The 18,362-nt window shown below is 43.4% G+C and overlaps 1 protein-coding gene across 1 annotated transcript in view; it reads right to left on the bottom strand.

Annotated features, from left to right (window-relative positions):
• The window catches only part of RRP12 (ribosomal RNA processing 12 homolog), a 362,034-nt gene that overhangs the window by 19,685 nt on the left and 323,987 nt on the right, over nt 1-18,362 (bottom strand). Inside the window, exons 30-31 of the mRNA XM_085606394.1 lie at nt 6,288-6,340; nt 3,944-4,016 (exon numbers count right to left, since the gene is read on the bottom strand). Coding sequence (XP_085462520.1) covers nt 3,944-4,016; nt 6,288-6,340 — 126 coding nt within the window. The remainder of the gene's footprint in view (nt 1-3,943; nt 4,017-6,287; nt 6,341-18,362) is intronic.

Here is an 18,362-nt window from a genome sequence, read left to right as displayed (position 1 = left end):
GCACTTCAGGATGCAGGTCAGACTCGGGGTCTTCCAGCAAAAGGCAAATGACAGCAACCAGTCTCACACATCAGGGACTAGTAGTACTTGTTTCAGGGACAGAATCATAAACTTGTCCTATCGAGAGTAAAAAGAAGAAAAGAAAGTGAAGATTCAGAAAGGGACACAGCTCCATTCTTTTATGGATCACAGAAGTAGAGAGAATAGAATTCCACTTCAATTTTTTCTAGAGGCACCAACTGTATGGCCCTTTGTTCTACATGGCAAGAACATTCACCTCCAATATTGAGGCGTGTGCCAGAAAGCACATTCTGTTAGGAGGGTTCTCTAAAGGGAAGTGGCAGGAAGGCTAGGGCATATCTCTTGATGATTTCCTGGAAGATCCAGTGATCAGTCGATCGCCTTACAACTTGTAGAAAAATGAGTAGCCATAACAGGATCCAGTCGGGCCTCAGGCATTTCGAAATAAAGATTCCCCATGATGGGGAGGGTTGCAGATCATAGGAAAATATTACTTCCCCTCAGCTGTAGGCAAGAAGAGAAAGGGATGTTCCCTTCCTGTGAAGTGCCCACACCAGAATAATTGGTGGTGGTGGTGTGGGGTGGGGGGGGGGGGGGGGGGTTAGCTACACCTAAATCATCAACCGGTGTACGGCCATAATCGTTACCAGGCATTGCATGGGCACTGGAAGCAAAAATGTTGTTCATTTAGGCAAATCACCAATAGAGCATCGTTGAGGTTTGTTGTAAAAACTAACTTGGCTCAGAGGGAGGATCAGACTGAACGTGAGAGTGTAACCTTGCAGACTGTGACTTCTTTCTCAGCGAAAGGAGGTACCAGCTTCAGAGCCACCAGAGTTGCTAAGCCCATAGTAGATTCCTGCTTGGGGGTGGTCCAGAAGGTGATGGAGCTGTCCTGAACAGTTACAACATATCAAGTTAGCAGGCCCCAAGCATGCTATGGGTTGACCAATGTATCCGAAAACTCCAGTCTCATTTGTGCTCTTATAAGAATCTGCTCTGAAGATGAGGAAGAGTTTGATGTTAGGAAACATCTAGACTTCGTACATCCCCTGGAGTGGGACAGTTCCCTCAAAGAAGAGGACTGTCCTTTCGTATGGCACTTACTTTTGGAGATCATTCCCTTGCAGGGTTCTTTCTTTACTTTGTTTGAAATAGATCAATTAGGCGCTTACCTGCAGGCCTTAACCAGACATAATTTGGCTACCCCTTCCCTGATGGCCTATGCAGGCATGGTGGCACAAAAATCCGAGACCGCAGTGTTGTGCTCCAATCCAGGATACAACACAGTTGTCATGTGGATCCGTAACCAACATCATCTTGTACCATCTGTCATAAGGCTTTAAAAATGTAAGTTTTGGAGGAGAGATATGGCCAGGCCTGTGAAACATAGATAAAACGTTGAGGGCCCACGTTAATGAGGTGGAGAAAAACAGGAACAGACGCCAATGCAGAGCACAACAAAAATGTAGGAGAATCGGGCACCAAACCCTAACCAGAAAGCAAAGAAAATAAACAGAACTACTCCCACTTTAAACAAGCAGACCTTTTGCAACAATGATACTCTTTCCACAGACATTCCCATTCATACTCTATCGGAAATGCCTGCAAACAGTTTAATTCTTATTTACCAGCCAGGTATGAGGTTTCTGTTCTCCTAGAAGAAGCCAGTACGAGAGAACAGTGGGTGGTGTAAACTATCTGTAATGTACAATGTTTACTTTATACATTTCATTAAGTATCAGAGGAGAAGGTACCACACAGAGGAAAACCTATAACTACATTAAGAAACTTTCTATGTCATGTATGTTAAGTATAGTGCACAACTGCACTCAAACTGACACCGATTAGTCTGATGAACACTGATACATCATGAGTTGATCATACTTTATTTTTAACTTATAAAACAGATACCTACCATTTACACTTACTGCACAGTAATCGAGGTAAAAAACGGAACCGCAGAACATTTGAAGGACACTTTGGCAACCTAATAAAGGGCTAAACATTTTTTCCAAAACTGCCTGTGGGAGACTACTATTACTGCAAGAGCCTTCTTGAAGGTCTTTGGAGTCAAATTGAAGACACTTGTAGGAGTAGCATACTGGTTAAGTTCTCCACAACTCCAAGATGCTGATGATGTAGAGAGAGGATCAAAAGGCAAAACTAAATATTCTGCTGTTTCAATCAGCTCAAACAGTTAACATCCAGATGAGCCGGGAGATTGACACCAACATGACAACCTTGAACATTTCAGAATAGTCCTAACATATATCAGATATCTGCTGTATTGCCATCATTTACTTAGGGCCAAAAATATCCTATAAACCGTTCTCTTTGTGGAATTCGGACAATGGCTCCTAAGAGCTGCTGCATGCACACCCATTCCTGGATGACTTTCAGGTGATAGAAGAGCACAGCTAAAGGATACAAACTCAGGCAACAGGGAAGCCACACCCACTTTGAATGACTTTCACTAGTCTGAGGTCATCACATGTAATCGGAGCGTTCACTAAATGCATATCAATAATTATGTCTGAGCAGGTCTCTCTCTGCTTCTCCCCGACACTCTCCATACCGTGCCTTAGGCATGCATCTCTAATGTCACCCAAGGGATGTTGCCCTCTGCAATTGTGCCTGGGCGAGTGTTGTGGAAAGGGTGGGGTACCACTCAGTTGCTTTCCAGACCCAGGGGGCAGGATCCTTCTGCCAGGCATACATAAAGCTCCACTGTACATGCAGAAATGCTCAATGATGTCTGATGTTTATTCCCAAAAAAGCAGCATACGATAAGGCAAAACATCAGTAGAAATGGAATTGTGCATTAAAGAAGGTTGCCAGTGAACACTTTGGTCTGTGACATTGTAGTTTTAAAATCTAACAACACTGCCAACCTTCTGGTTGGATGGAACAACTGATTTAATGGATGAACAGGTCAAGAATGCACAACATGTATAGGCCTATCTGTAAGAAATATGTAGACTAGACAAGCAATAAAGCAAAATCCAAGGCATCACGTGGAACATGAACCAAAATTAGCCCATCGTAGAAAACCGGAACTTCTTGAAAGTTGGGTAAATGCAAAGTCGGCAGAAAATTGAAAACAGTTTAATACTGTACATTATGTGGGTCACCAAGAAGAGAAACTTTGGGTGGGCGAATGATGAAGGTGGCATTGGTTTGGTGTCTTAAGATATTTTAGACTGGGTACATGAGACGGATAATTCAGAATAGTGAAGAACAAAATAACAAATGTATTAGTGGATGTGCTTCTTTTTAAGTGAGATTAGCTGTAGCTTACTCTATTGTAAAGTAAGCAACGATACTGGTAGGACCTAGAAGGGCTGGAAAGGCCTTTAATTCCACAGGCATTTCCCATTTGGTTTTGAGCCCTTGGAGGCCGATTTTGAAAGCCCAGTGCTGATAATGCTGCCTCTTACTTTCTTCAGCTCCCCAAGTTTAATTGCAGCAGGCACAAGAAGGCTTCAAGAGAGGAAGGCAGAGAGAAAGCGATAAGAGAGAATAAAGGATGTAGAGAGGGAATGGATGGATGTAAAGCAACATGGAGACAAAGGGATCATGGCTGGTTTGAGCATTTTTGCCAGGCATGCTTGCGGTTCCCCAGTCCTGCCCTGAGACATGGCAGATACAATTCATTTTCGGCAGATTTGTTTTTCTGTTTGAGGCAAAACGGACAACACTTTTAAACGCCTAGACTCCAAAAGACTGCAAACTCAAAATCATGTGGTCGGCAGGAATAATAAACTGAAAATGACAAATATATTTTGATTATGGATTAGGATTACACAAGTGCTAGTTAACGGCAGGCATTGGATTTTTTAATGTTAGGAAAAATAAATGAGTATCATTACTGTTTACAGTTTTAGAAAGATTTTGAAAAGAAGCAACAAAATAAATGTACCTTTGTATTGCGACATTGAGTCTATTCCTTCATTGTCCTCATCTTCCTTGAACCTTCTTTTTTGAGATTTTTTCTGCAGCAAAAGGAATTGATCTTAGAGCAGACATCCACACTTGCACATATTCTTCAGATTACTCAGTCAAAAATCAGAAAGCATCCCATCAGTGTGAGAGAAATCAACTATCTGACAGAACCACCTGTATTACTGCATATTAGAGAAGAAGACAGCACCATATGAGAACGCAGATTTCACAGGAGAGCAGTATCATTTTGCATCAGACAAGGAACTATGTCTCGATATATCTGGTGTCGATTTAAATTGCATCAATATGCTGGCACTAAGTGAATGGAAAGCATTCCATCTCAATGTGCATTTCTAGAAGACTCCCCATACAGATAGATAGCATCCTTTTGCTGCTAAAGAAGAGCCTAGAGCTTAATACCAAGAAACACATATACTGATGGGAGAGCAAAGTATGAACCAGTCTGGTGTAAAACAGCTAGCCTTCCCTTCTCGGACAGAACCAGGTAGGTTTACTCATAATTTAGTTACAGTATCTGACTTTCAACGATGAATGCTACACTAGAACCTGAATAAATGTGGGATTGTTTGCTACATTTTCTTGATAAAAACAGGCCTCAAATGAAACCTGGAAAAACTGTAGAGAAATGTGAGCCTTCTAGTCCACAATCGCTCATAATTTGTGACACCAAAATTCTTGAAAACTCATTGAGAACCACCCAATTACCCTACTTTGGGATATGGTCTGACCCGATCAGGCTTGGTTCATTCCAGGTAGGTGAACTGTGCACAATCTTTGCAGTCTACTCACCCTCCCCATTCACTGTTTAGAGCCACATCTGGGTGTGGTAGCGGAGTTTCAACACACTTAAATCATTCACTCACTTAAATGGAAATATTTATTATCGATCTTCACATTGCTGAACTTTGTTATCTGGATCAGGTTATTGTACTCTAGTCCAATAACTCCCATTAGAGTTATTAAGATATCTCTTAAGTAGAGATCTATCATAGAATGAGGCAGGGTAGTCCCCTGTCGGTTAAATTGTCTGCGACAGCCCTTGAACCCCTTTGAACCCCTGGCCGCTAAGCCATGACAACAATTCAGATTAAGCACTCAAGTATACAAGCTGGAGACTTCTAATCTCCCTCTACGCTTATGATAGGTCTCTCTATGTGAGGGAACTTCAAATGAGTCTCAATCTAATAATGCGAGACTTCATGAAGCTCTGCTCACAATGAGCCTTCCACAATTCAGATGTAAAATTGTTACATGTAATTACATCTTCTGTTTCTTCACTGGATTTATTCATACAAAAAAAGTTTTGTCACTATTTCGTATTTATTTGAACATTTCTGGATGTCATTAGCATAGTAGAGGGTGCTGAATAATTAATCAGAAAACAGGCTAGGGCTTAGGTGCTAAGGCAAAGCTACGTTTATTTTGTCATGTTATGATTTGCTGAAGAAATTATACGTTTGCTCACAACACTATGAATGTACAAGAAGTCTGATTTTCTATGCCAGAATGGTGTATAAAAACCCTTGATTTAGCAGGTGAGAAAGAGTATTAGGAGCTTTCCTTGATGCTGCTAGGGATGCGGCCAGTTTCTCCAATTTTGCTGTTCACTGAGATGTATAATATTTTCTGACTTTTGCATAATCTGTACAACTCTGCATCTGACAGCCTTCATGGCATTGGCTCTGCCACTTATTTTGAATTTTTGTAAAAAAAACCTTTAACATTTCATTGATCTAGAACTCAGTTATTGACTGGGCTCTTTGAATTCAATCACTTTAATGAATTGCATTTTGAAGGATTCTGATTCTGTTGGAGGTGCCTTAATGCGGGACACTTTGCCTCATGAAATGGAGTAATAGTGAGAGGAGCGAATGAGGTACATTTTGGGAAGTCCCAATTTTGGGGTACCATTTTGCTTCCACAATCTTACATCGTAAACATCCCTATTGATCAGACTAGGTCTTTGTAGGCCAAAAAAGCGTGGGCTGGTAAGCACCCTAGGCTCAGATGGGCAACACGGACACTGCCATTTAATAAGGGCAAATTTGAAACTCCTAATTTCAAACTGCATTACTTAAGTGCGCAAGCCCACTTTGCCTACTGTTTCCACTCAGCACTTTATATGATGCACTTAGTGGTCAAATTAGATAATGCAAACCCGTTCCATTAAGTCCTAGGTGGGCACAAAGCCCTGTTGACACTCGGTGACAACAGACACTTACTTGCACTACCTGTGCCTGAGACAAAAAAACAAGGGCAGGTTAAAAAAAAAAAAAAAAAAAAAAAAAAAAAGAACTTACACTGCGAATGCCTACTTCTTGCATGAGGTCTGCCATCTCTTCATCCACTTCAGCTAGGGAAACCAAAGAAAAACAAAGCTAGAATGAATACACAGTACCAACCAGATGTCACAAATTATTCAAATGTCCACGTTTTTACAATATGTTGCTATAATGAGCACAGAGTGTACCATTGTTATAACGACATACGTCTTTCTCAGACGGGGCTTGGGCTTCAATTTTCAACAAGTTTAAATTAAACACACACACACACACACACCATTACTCACTGATGTGTCAAGTTAAATCAAAGAGAAAGAAATGTAAACCTGGTTTTACGCTGTGAGGCACCAACAAGCAAATCAAAAGAATTTAATTTGAGAGTCCGGTAAAGGAACTGTTAACAAATAAACTTAGCAGGACTATTTGAATCATCGCCTTGACAAGGGAATGCATCATGACTGCCCATCAGTGGTAGAGATTGCCTCAATAACAAGATTAGGGTGGCCATGCGGCTTAAGAGAACATCATGTGATACAGGTGATCGCAGAAAGGCACTGAAATGCTTCTCTAAAAAATAAAGTCAGTATTTCGTAAGTTCCCTTTCCCAACGTTTTGTGATATAATGGTAAGTAAAAACGTTTGATAATGTCTACTGTCACACACCAGAAACACAACATTAACAAGAGTCAACCTCGCTGTGTGTTACCATAAACACATCAGACACTAGGGGGATCAGAGGGTTGAAGTCAGCATGTGTATGGCCACGTATGAAGTGTGGTGGGATACGAAAGATGAGACTGGAGTGGAGCAGTTGTTTTGGGTTGCAGCATTTATTTAGCGCTTACTTCCTCTATGTTGAGTGCTGAAGTGCCTGCCTACACAAGTAGCATGCTACACCATGTAGGGTGTGTGGTAGGAAATATGTTATTGCTATGATCCTATGTGGTAAGTGTTTCCATGTCATGCATGATGACCGAGGTGCGGTTATCAAGTTATGGGACCCAGCGCGTAGCAGTGTGTTGTATGATGAAGTGTAAGAGACAGATGCACAGTTTTATGGTTTTTAGTATGCTGTTAGCTTTAAACAGCTGTGCAGGCCTCCTTATGGTATTATATATGATATAGTCTATTTAGATGGTTACTGCACTGGGTTGTCCACTTTGTGGGTAGTTTTAGTCCTGAACTGGCATGACTGGGTAAGAACGAAGCAGAGAGAGCTGTAGGAAGGACATTTTTATTATCATCTCCGAGTGTCGATTTGAGATGTTCATTTAGTGAAGTTTGTTTTTTTTGCTCTACAGAGCTGGTGATGGACAATCCCCCTAGCAGGTCGGTCTCATAAATATATTAGGCATAAGTTACAATTTAGTGCTGACCGCTAAATATTATGGCTTTAATATTATTGAGGGCCATAACGGTTATATATGCAAGTATATACCTATATAATGCCACAGAGAACCATTTGATCCTTACCTGCACAATGAAAGCAAGTTGCTGGTTGAGTTGTTTGAAATTGGTGGGTTTTAAGCTGAGGATTCCCCTTGAGTGTGTGACTGTTATCTGGGCTCTGTTGCCTGGATCCAGGTGGTGAAGTTATCTAATAAATAGCCACATTTTCAACTGTCTTCTGAAGTCTACAGTCTACTGGCTGCTTGTAATTACGACTGGTAGTCAGTTCCAGGGTTTGGCAGCTTGAAATGAGAAAGCAGTGCCTCCTAGGATTTCTTATGCTAAGAAGGTATGATAAGTGGTCCAAGCCTGGAGTGCAGCGTTCTGTTTGGATTGCTTGAATTTAACTTGTAGGTATAGCAGTCCTTTTCCTTAGGAGGTTCCGTCGACAATGCAGAGTGCCTTGGACCCTACCATTCTAGCTATAGGTAGCCAGTAGAGCCATTGCAAGACTGGAGTTGTGCGTTCTCTTGGGTGAAGGCAAAGAAGAATCTTTGCGGCAGCATTTTAAAGGAGTTGCATTTTGGTATAATGAATGCGGGCGCATAGAGGTATAGGCTGTTGGCATAGACAAGCTCGAAGATTACGAGCATGAAGATGGCTTACAGTTTGTTTTTATGCAAGGCATGGGAAGACGCAACATAAGGTTTTAATTGTGTATAAGACACTCTTTGTGACATTGTTAGTATGAGGAATCAAGGATAAGCCTGAATCCATGGTCACTGCTAGGTCTCTCTTGATGTTGTCGGATTGCTTCAAATTCCTTATGCCACATGGCGGTAGGCTGGCAGTTTCCCCCCAATGTTTGCATGTCATAATCTTTATCTTGGTATTGAGATTTAGATGGTTATTCATCAGCCATGTGTTTATGACACAAAGGCAGTCATGAAGTTTTGAATTATAGAAGTCTCCAGGGTTATCCACCTTTAACATCATTTGGGCACCATCTGCATAGTTTGTGATTTAATCAGATTTGGTGAGGGGGGTTAGGTAGATGCTGAATAAAAGAGGGGTATTGATGGACCGTTGAGAAACGCCAAAGTGTTTTGTGTGAGGGGATGATATGAAAGGGGGTAGGTAGACTACACTTTGTCTGCCTGTGAGAGATTAAGCAATCCATTCAGAAAGCATTTTCAAAGATTCCGATAATATGAAGTCTTTGCTTGGCAGTGGACAATGTCAAATGCAGCTGATAAATCCAAACGTAGTAAGGCAGCGACTCGATTTTTGTCCACTGCGAGTTTTTCAGATCATCCCAGTTGGATATGATGTCTGACTCTGTGCCTCTGCTTGGTCTGAAACTGGACTGTTGATCTGAGAGTAAGCCATAACGTTACATCACAATAGAGAGTTGAGTAAAGATTGCACTCTCAAAAATATTTCCTAAGAACGGTCCATTAGATATGGGGCTGTAGTATGCTGGATCAGATGAGTCAAGGTTTTCCTTTTTGAGGAGAGGTCTTATGTAGGATTGTTTGAGTTCAGGTGGGAACGAACCTTGTTCTAGGGAACTGTTGAGCAGGCATCTGGCAACCTCTCCTACACAGGGTGAGTGAAGGATAGCTTTAAAGATTCTTGGTGGCGCTGGATCGGATTGTGATTCTGAAGGTATGGCTGAAATGAATGTCGTGGAAGTCTTCTTGTGAGAGGGTTTTGAAGGTATGCATTGATAAATGGTTATTGGTATCTCTTTCTTTGGTGGTTAGGTCACGCATTGTGGTGCTGTCCGTTTTCCCTTTAGGTAATTTTTAATCTCTGTATATTTTTTATATCAATTAACTGGAGATTTAAACACAGAAATCTCACGATTGTGGTGTTTGTGTTTAGGCACTCAGGATTGCAGAAGTCTCTCAGAATCTTAGGGAGATCTTTGGAGGGGCAGTCTGCTTCAGTTATGCGCGAGTAGTGGTGTGTTTTTCTGATTTTGTAGGCTCTGTTATAGTGCTGTAGAGTGATTTTGACGGTTTCATCTCCTGATTTTCTCCATTTGTGTTGTAGTATGTTGAGTTGTGTGTTTATTCTTTAGATAATGTCATTAATCAGTGTTGTTTAGTTTTTGTGGTTAACTCTGGGTGAGGTTTTTGTTAGTATCTGTTTGTCCAGTGCAGTGAAGATCCAGTTGTAGAAGGTCTCTCTTTCGGCCGCTTGTTTATTGTGATTTTTTCCAAGGTGGGTGTTGAGTTGCTGTATGTCTATTTTTCGCCACTGTCAATATGAGCGTTTGATGTTGGTGACTTTTGTTGTCTATGAAGTGTTCTTGATAGGTGTGTGGATCTTGAAGATGATGATGCTGTGGTGGGTCCAGCTTACGGGGTAGTGGTCTTTTACTGTGGCTTGTCCTAGGGGTGCAATATGACATCTAGAGTGTGACCTACGAAGGGAGTTGGGCCAGAAAAAACATTGTGGTAGCCTGAAGGCTTAAAGGTTGTTTATGATAGCTGTGGTTGTTGTTACATTCTTCTTGTCAAACCATATGTTGAAGTCTCCTAGAACGTATAGGTTTGGAAGTCCAGATGGGTGTTGGTTACTGTATCAAACAGGATATTTTTAAAGTTGACATTGCTGTGTGGTGGTCTATATACTAAGAGGAAGAAATAGGTCATAGCTGAAGTTCGGTGACATCCTATAATAAAGGATTCACAGCCACCCATGGTGAGATTCTCAATGATTGTTAACTGTGTTTATGGATGACAGCTAGGCCTCCACCAAGTTTGCCAATGCGATTTGTGTTAATGATGTGAAAATCAGGAGGGAGGGATTTGTGGCATGAGGGTGCAGAATTTTCTTTGAGCCATGCTTCTGTAATGAACGTGAGTTCCAGCGTTTGAGAGTAGGTAAAAGATTTTAGAGATTTTTGTTAAAGGATATTGTTTTTTTAAATAGTGGGCATTTTAGCTTGTTTTTTTTATTCTTCATGTCCTATAATAAAGCTGGAGGTGGATAGGGTATTTTGATGTTGCTGGGGTTGGATGTGAATTTTTTTTGTTGCTGTTGTGGTGGAAGGGAGGGTGTTTGGTAAGAGAAATGTACACAGTAAGATGTGTGTGGGCTTTTTTGTGGTGGATGGTGATGTAACCTCTGTGTTGAATGCTGAATTGTATAGCGTGTGGGGGTTGTTGGGAAGGTTTGTCAGGGAGCCTTTTGATCATTTATTTTTTGTGCCCTCTGGCAAGTGACATTGTGCATGTAGGTTTTTTGGGTTATGGTTAATGAATTGGTACATTGATTATGTTTGGGCAAGTTAGAATGTTATTGGAGAGATTCTTTAGTAGTTACATTTGTTTAGAGTTTGTAAATGTTGGTGTATTGTAAAAAAGGTTGGGTGTTTGCCATTATTGGTTGTTAAGGATGTTGTAAGTAGTGAATGCTTACCAGAAATTCTAATGGCTGAGATACAGTTTCTGGACCTACCAGGCAACACTCTTAATAGGTCCCGTAGGGCTAGACCTCCTGAGCCCTAGGGTTAAATAGCGCTAGAGAGCAGGTGACCTTGGGTCAATGGGAAACCTAGCCCTAGGAACCAATCAGAATCCAAGCCCTAGCAGCCAATCCGAACCCTAGCCGTAGCAACCAAAGCCCTAGCAACCAATCAGAGCTCAAACCTTAAGCGCTCTAGGTCCAACGGAAACCCATGCCCTGGGAGCCAATCAGAACGTAGATGCAACAAACAAAAACCTTACTCAAAGAGAATGTTATCTTATCCCAGAAGCCTACATAATTAAGGTAGGGATACAAAATGGAGGTAGCTACCTTGGGGTTCATTCAGCAAACTTAAGAGGCTGCGCAAGGTGTGAGGAGAGGAAGAAGGCCTGCTCAGGTAACTGTGGCCTAGAGGGCTAGATAACTAAGTCGTCTTTACTAAACTAGAATTCCAAGCAACAAGAAGCTCAAAGGCTTATAACAACATTAAAGAACCTGTGGTACAATGGAGTATCACAAATCTAAACACTGCTTAAACAAGTATGCAGCTGACAACTGTGAAATGTGCATATTGCAATGTAATAAGATGCTAACATCCCATTATTCTCAGCTGATAGCTAACATCCCATCATTCTCAGTGCTAAAGTGTCTGGAAACCATCTCCTGCATTTAATAGTCTTTGTGATAGTATGGAGGTGAGCATTTACATACAGTAAGTGGCAGTCCAATAGTCAGAATGCACCCTTGAAAAATTAGGCTCATTAGGGCTGTGCTCAAGTCAGGATGGCTCAACATGGAAAAAGGGAACTGCTGTGCATTATTACATTCTACTGCTAAGCATATCTTGCCTCATTGTAGACAATATGTAGTTCTGACACTTTTATTGCCTGTACTGGGACAGTATATAAATAAGGTACTTGGTTTAGAGGCTTTGTTTTATGCAGCCTCTAGATGCAATTTAAGTCCTAGATGTCAGACATCATACACTAAAACACAGACTGAGTCTATGTGGAATTAACATCCATCCACTCAGAAACGCTATATTTTTTTTTTCCATTCTTGAAAATTGATTTGCATGGATTAACCTTCGGCAGAGTTGGAGTACACGGCTTACAGAATCCGACAACAAAATATAAATTTCGGACAACAATGGTCCTCCAGCCTGAAGGCACTATTAATAAATCTGATTCTATTTGAACACTCGCCCATGCAAAACAATGTTCAAGAAACATGTTAAAATAAACAAAACATTTCACGCAAAAAAGGGATAACTGAGCTTGAACATCTTGACTTGCATGTCGATAAAAATACCAGGATCCGAAGTGGACCTTTGAATTTCCTTTCACTTTATTAACGTAGAGTTTTCATGATGGATTGCCCAAAGTGGAAGGGAGTCATGACTTTAGGTAAGCAGGCCGCCCGAGCACAAATTTGCAAAGGAAAAAGGTGGTGAAGGGGGGTTACACTGAAAGTGGCTGTAGTTCACGGACATGACAATCTGAGGCAAAAGCAATTAGGAAGAATCTTCGGGAGAAGGAGAAGCAGCAAAGAGCTATGCATCAGTTCCAAATGCATACACATGAGAAATGTCAAGACCAAGTTAAGGTCTCATTGTGGCATCACAAATGGCGTGGGAGGAAACAGGGCAAACCTTTAATTAACCTCATCACAAAAGGTGAAACGAACAAGGATGGTTGATCCGGAAAAAGTAAAAAGGCCAAAAGCCCTGACATATAATGTTTGATAGCACCCACAAAGGGCCACAGCATTAGGCCACAAATTTGCCCCAGTGCCTGACAGCTTCTTCTAGCAGCTGACCACACTTCCTCTTTTCCAGCGAAAGTGTTTAAAACCTGCCTATCTGCGTTGGCTGAGAGCAAAGCATTTGATATGCAATGCAGATAAAACAAGAGATTCTCCTATTCTGTCATATGGAAGAGGAATGGTTTATAGCTGTTGGTCGCAGGACCTTCCTCACCCCACCCACTTCCTCCAAGACCCTCATCATCAGGGAGGAATCTTGGGGTAAAAATAGAGGACAAACTATCCTGTAAGGGCAGTGCTGCCATTAAGAGTATATGGTTCTGGGAGGTTGTCATTACGAACTCCACAGCACCATAATGGCTACACTGAAGACTGGGAAGTTTGGTAGCAAACTCCCAGCACATTAAACCCACACTGATGCCAGTGTGGGATTTAATGTAAAATGAACCACCGAGGGCTTCTTAGAGATGCCCCCTGAAACACGACCAACTACCATTGACCTGACTGAGTGACTGCGCAGGCTGCCACCACCAGACATGTTTCTGGACCCCTGGTGTCGAGAGCCTGCTGCTCTCGGGGGCCTGAAACAATGCACATCCTTGGACGAGGTGCCAAGTCTCCGCCCCCAGGATGGGCAGGGTTCACGACGGAGAAGCTTCAAAGGCATGCCGCCTTTGTGAGCCTCTCCAGACCATTTGCTGCTTTCAGTAACTGGTCCCCACTGGTTCTACCCCCCCACTTTGGGCGGGAGAACCGGCGGGAAAAATAAGTGAGGAAGAGAGGTTTGCCCACCTCTGCCAACTCCACCCCTAAGGTGGGGGAGGCGAGGTGAAGCACAACCTCGAGTCCCTGCCATCTTGAGGATGGGGGGGACCCAGCCAACCAGGGACAGGCTCCTGCTCCCCTCCCACTGGAGAGTGGCAGAATAGGGGGTGTACCTACCCCTTACCTACCTGTAACACCCCTAAATTTAGTATTTAGGGGCACCCTGACCCTTCCTTCCTCAGATCCAGCAACCACAAGAAAAAGAAGAAGGACGAGAAGCCATGCAGAGCTAACAAGAGGACGACTCCCACTGACTTGGCACCAGCCCTACAGGCCTGTCTCTTCTCTAACCTGCTCCTGCAAAACCCCGGTGTGTCCAGCGGACAGCAACCTCAAAACTTCGGAGGACTTGCCTGCCTTCACCTTCTAAGCTGTTTCTCCCGTGAACACCGGACTGGTTTGAACTGCAGCTTCTGGTGCCAGCCAGGAGCCGCAAATCCAGCCCACTCTGCACCTGCCGAACCCGGCTCGAGCTAGAGTGGAAAAATACCACAAGAAGGTCCCCCCGGCGATCCTGACCGGCAACCCCTGACCTGCCTCAAGCCTCCAGACACCGCCTGCAGCCTCAATCCAGAGGACCCCCCCCTACCGCGGGTAAGAAAATCCGACGTCCCAAGGCACCCCTACACCAGACGCCCCACGGCCTTGTGTGCCCAACCCAGTGGTGCCTAACCAACCCTCAACATCCCAACTTACCCCTCGAACTGATGGTCACTCCTGGAAGATCCTCATCCCCGAGCCTGCAGTGTTTCTTTGTCCCAGAGACTCTCCATTGAAATCAACAGGGCATCCGACCTCATAACAGCACTCTGCACTCGGCCGCCCTAGTGCCGCTGAGGGTGCTCCTTTGGTGCTAACTCGGTCGCCAACTTGCCCTGAGATTAACCCTAGGAGCTTTGCTTCCACAACCCCGTGGCCTGCTTGCCAGCTGCCACCAACCGGAGTCCCCCTATCCTCCATAGGATAACATTGGGCCGCAGCACTCTGCACCCAGCCGCCCGAGTGCCGCTGAGGGTGCAACAACAGTGCATCACTGACCCTGGGAGACCCCCGAGTCTAACCCCTGAACCCTAACTCAAAAGACCGTTTACTTACCTCGAAACCGATAACCTGTTTTTCCTCGTAGAATAACATTGACACTTTTTCTCCCAAAAAGTTTCTAAGTGTCGACTTTTGAAATCTAAGAATATTCCTTAAAAATCACACAAATAACCAAAACGCATTTTCTCAACTGTTTTCAGGAGATGTCCCAGTGCTGAATCTAGGTATCCAGCACCGAGTAAGAAAAGTATCGTTAAAATAACTTACCTGCTAAGTGAATTTCCTCCCATAGGATAACATTGGTGATTCTATGTGAAAAAGTTTTAAAGTGTCAACTTTTGAAATACAAGAATATTCTTTAAAAATCGTACAACTAACTAAAACGCATTTACTCAACTGTTGTCAGGAAATTCCCCGCTGCTGAATCTAGGATCCAGCACTGTGTTAGTAAAAGTAATCCGAAAAGTAATTTAATTGCATTTTACGAGTCTACTAAGTTTGTGCATTACATTGCGACCCCTGTAAACTCGAATTGGTACAAAGTCCTTACTGTATTTTGAAAGTATTCAACAACAGCATCTTGTAGCTGAAAAGTATTTACATGCTTACCTGTACCAGGCTTGCTTGGTTCTAGAAATGAAACAGTATATTTTTTATACAAAAACAATTGGCCTAGAGTTCAGTTCTTGAGTGTGTGAATTCATTTGCTGACTGAGTGTGTACATGAAATGCTTAACACTGTTCTCTGATACTGCCTTACTGCTCGACCAAACTACCACTTTAGAGAGTAAGGTTCTATCCAACTTTAACCTCTGCCAAACCTCTTGAGACCCTTGGACTTTATACACAATGTACCTCACTTTGGTGCAGTATATATAGAGCGAGTTTCTTACAATCACCACTTGTTTCTCCATTCTGAGATCCTTTTGAAACGCTTTGGATCTCATGCCCCTGAAGACATGCAAAACAGTGGTCTGCACACTGATCACCTATAGATTGGACTTTGCTAACAGCCTTTATCTCAGTCTCCCTGACAAACTGACCATGAAACTTCAAGTGGTTCAAAATGTGGTTGTCTGCTTGATCTTAGAAATCCCACGGAGATCGCATATATTTCACTATCTGCAGAAGCTTGTACTGGTAAGATTGTAAAGAAAGGGATTCTTTATAAAGCACTTGCCATTCTATATCGGGCTTTTTATAAGCAGGGACTAAGCACTATACTCTCTAGACCCAAGCATTCAGCTTCCGCCTTGTTAGTCACCATCTTGAGGTTTCGCAGCATAAGGTGTGGCTGTGGGTCCTTCGCGGCTGTCCCTGGTGGTGAATGGGATCTTCTTGCCCACTCTCTCTCCCCTCGATCTTTTATAAACCACCCTCCCTCCCGTAAGGCCCTAAAAACCTCTCTTCACAGCAAAGTAGCATAAGCACCTGGACATCCTTACGTTTGAGCTCTAGAATTGGGACAATCCTAGGAGTAGCAGTGCGCTTTACAAATGCCCCTCATTCATTTATTCATTAATGTATTTTACGTCTGGCGTCAAGGGTGACATCCACCACTTCAGGTAGTAAATCAAACACAGTTGATTGCCGCCACTCAATCTCCATGCATGGAGGTATTAGTTGCATACATTCAGGTGAAAGAATCTGCAGTGCTCCTGAGACAGGAGGTCCTTGCGAAGTGGCAGGCTAATTAGAGGACTGATGCTTACGCCCAGAAGTTCCAGACACTACGCTACTGGTCAAATCTGAGCTGCTAGGATAACTTGGGCCTGGTCGTTCCTGTTCTATTTCAGAGTTGGGAGGGTGTATGGGAGTCCAGAGTTCCATTCCAGCCAAAACGCATATCCTAGTGTCATAAATCTTGACACTGCACATTCTCAATGGTGGCAAAATGATCTAACCAGTGCTCACCCCACTGCCTGGAGTTGCCCTGTGCCACCCTAGGATGTAGCTTCTATACATGATCTGCAAGTCATGGTCTGCTGTGTTCATATGGTCTGGCAATCAAGGATTCTGCTAGGTGGTCCAAGATCAGGAAGATGCCCTTAGGCTCCAACCAATTCCGGCGGAGTAGAGATTCCTGAAACGGGGACAAGGACCCCACTCCACCCGGTTTGTGGCAATGTCAAATGGCGGTGGTGTTCCCCAGGAGAACCTCCACTAGCAGCCCTATAATAGATGGTAAGAAGGCCTTCAACACCAACAGAATGGCACAAAACTCCTGCAAATTGATATGTGCCCCCTGGCTTCCACTGGAGACCATATCTGTACACCAGCTCCCCAGTTGACCTGCCCAACCCAGCAGTGCCACATCCATCATAACCATAGCCTCTGGGAAAAAAAAGGGAGAGGGGTCTACCGCTGGCCCAAAATGCAGTTGAGAAGCCACCACTGCAGATCGTGAGCAGTCGTCTTCATACTTTTAATGGTATCCAATAGGTTACCTTGGTTCTGGGTCCACTAGAACTTTAGATTCCATTGCAGAGCCTGCATATGCCACCTGGCTTAGTCCGCAAGTAGGATGCAAGAGGATAAAAAACCAGGAAGCCTCCGATCCTGGACTGAGGTTGAAATATCTCTGGGTCATAGCCCAAATGTCCTGGACTTGTTGCAATGGAGGAAAGGACCAGACCTGTACCATATCCAGGACAACTTCAATGTAAGGAAGTCTCTGTGAATTAGTCCGGTTCGACTTCGGCTTACTGACCGAGAACCCCCAATGATGTCAGGATATCCTCCGTTGTCTGGAGGTAGTCTATGAATGATTGCGATGAGCTCATCTTCAACAGCTAGTTTTCGAGGTAGAGAAAACTTGGTATCTCTGACCTCCGAAGGCAGGCATTGATCACCATCATCACTTGTGAGGCCAAAGACGAGTAAGGCAAACTGAAACTGCTCCTGGCCCACCTTGAATTGCAGGTAACGTCGGTGGAACTGTAGGACAACCATATGAAAATACACACCCTGCATGAGCATTCAGAATGTTGTCCTTCTGCAGGAACGCATTCAAAGATAGATGAACTAAAATTGGCCTAAGGCACAAGGACATAGTGATAGTAGCAACCCTCTCCTATTTAAGAGTCAAGGCCTCTTCACATAGCTCCTTTGGAAAGTAAAACTAGCAACTCTTGCAACAGAATGGACACGCATTCTAATAACTGGTATGACGTGCGGGGAAGATATGCCGGAGTAGAATGAAAGGTAGGCCGAACCATTTTAAGGACCCATCTATAAGACATGAATAATTGCCATTATAGGAGAAAGTGCTGAATTCTGCCTCAAATTGCGTGGTTGTGGGCCACCACTTGTTAGCTAAACTGGCTTGCTAGCGGTATCCAAGTGGAAGGTGAGTTGGAGGCTTGATGCCCTTGTTGGCCAACATGGTGCCAGCCAGACACATGTCCCCGACCTTGAATGGACTGGGGTGATTGCAGCAGTGGCTGGGGAGACTGATGTTGTCTATACTCCAGCCCCCTAGAGTAGCCTCGGAAGTTGCTAAAGTGGTGAGGAAACTATTTGGCAGGGGTCAAAAGACCCAGGTAGTGTGCCATGGTCCTACATTCTTTAAAAACGTTTAAAAGCAGAATGAAC

Source organism: Triturus cristatus, chromosome 1_2, assembly GCF_964204655.1.
Source record: "Triturus cristatus chromosome 1_2, aTriCri1.1, whole genome shotgun sequence".
In the NCBI taxonomy this organism is placed as follows: domain Eukaryota; kingdom Metazoa; phylum Chordata; class Amphibia; order Caudata; family Salamandridae; genus Triturus; species Triturus cristatus.
This window is presented reverse-complemented; position numbering and strand designations above follow the sequence as displayed.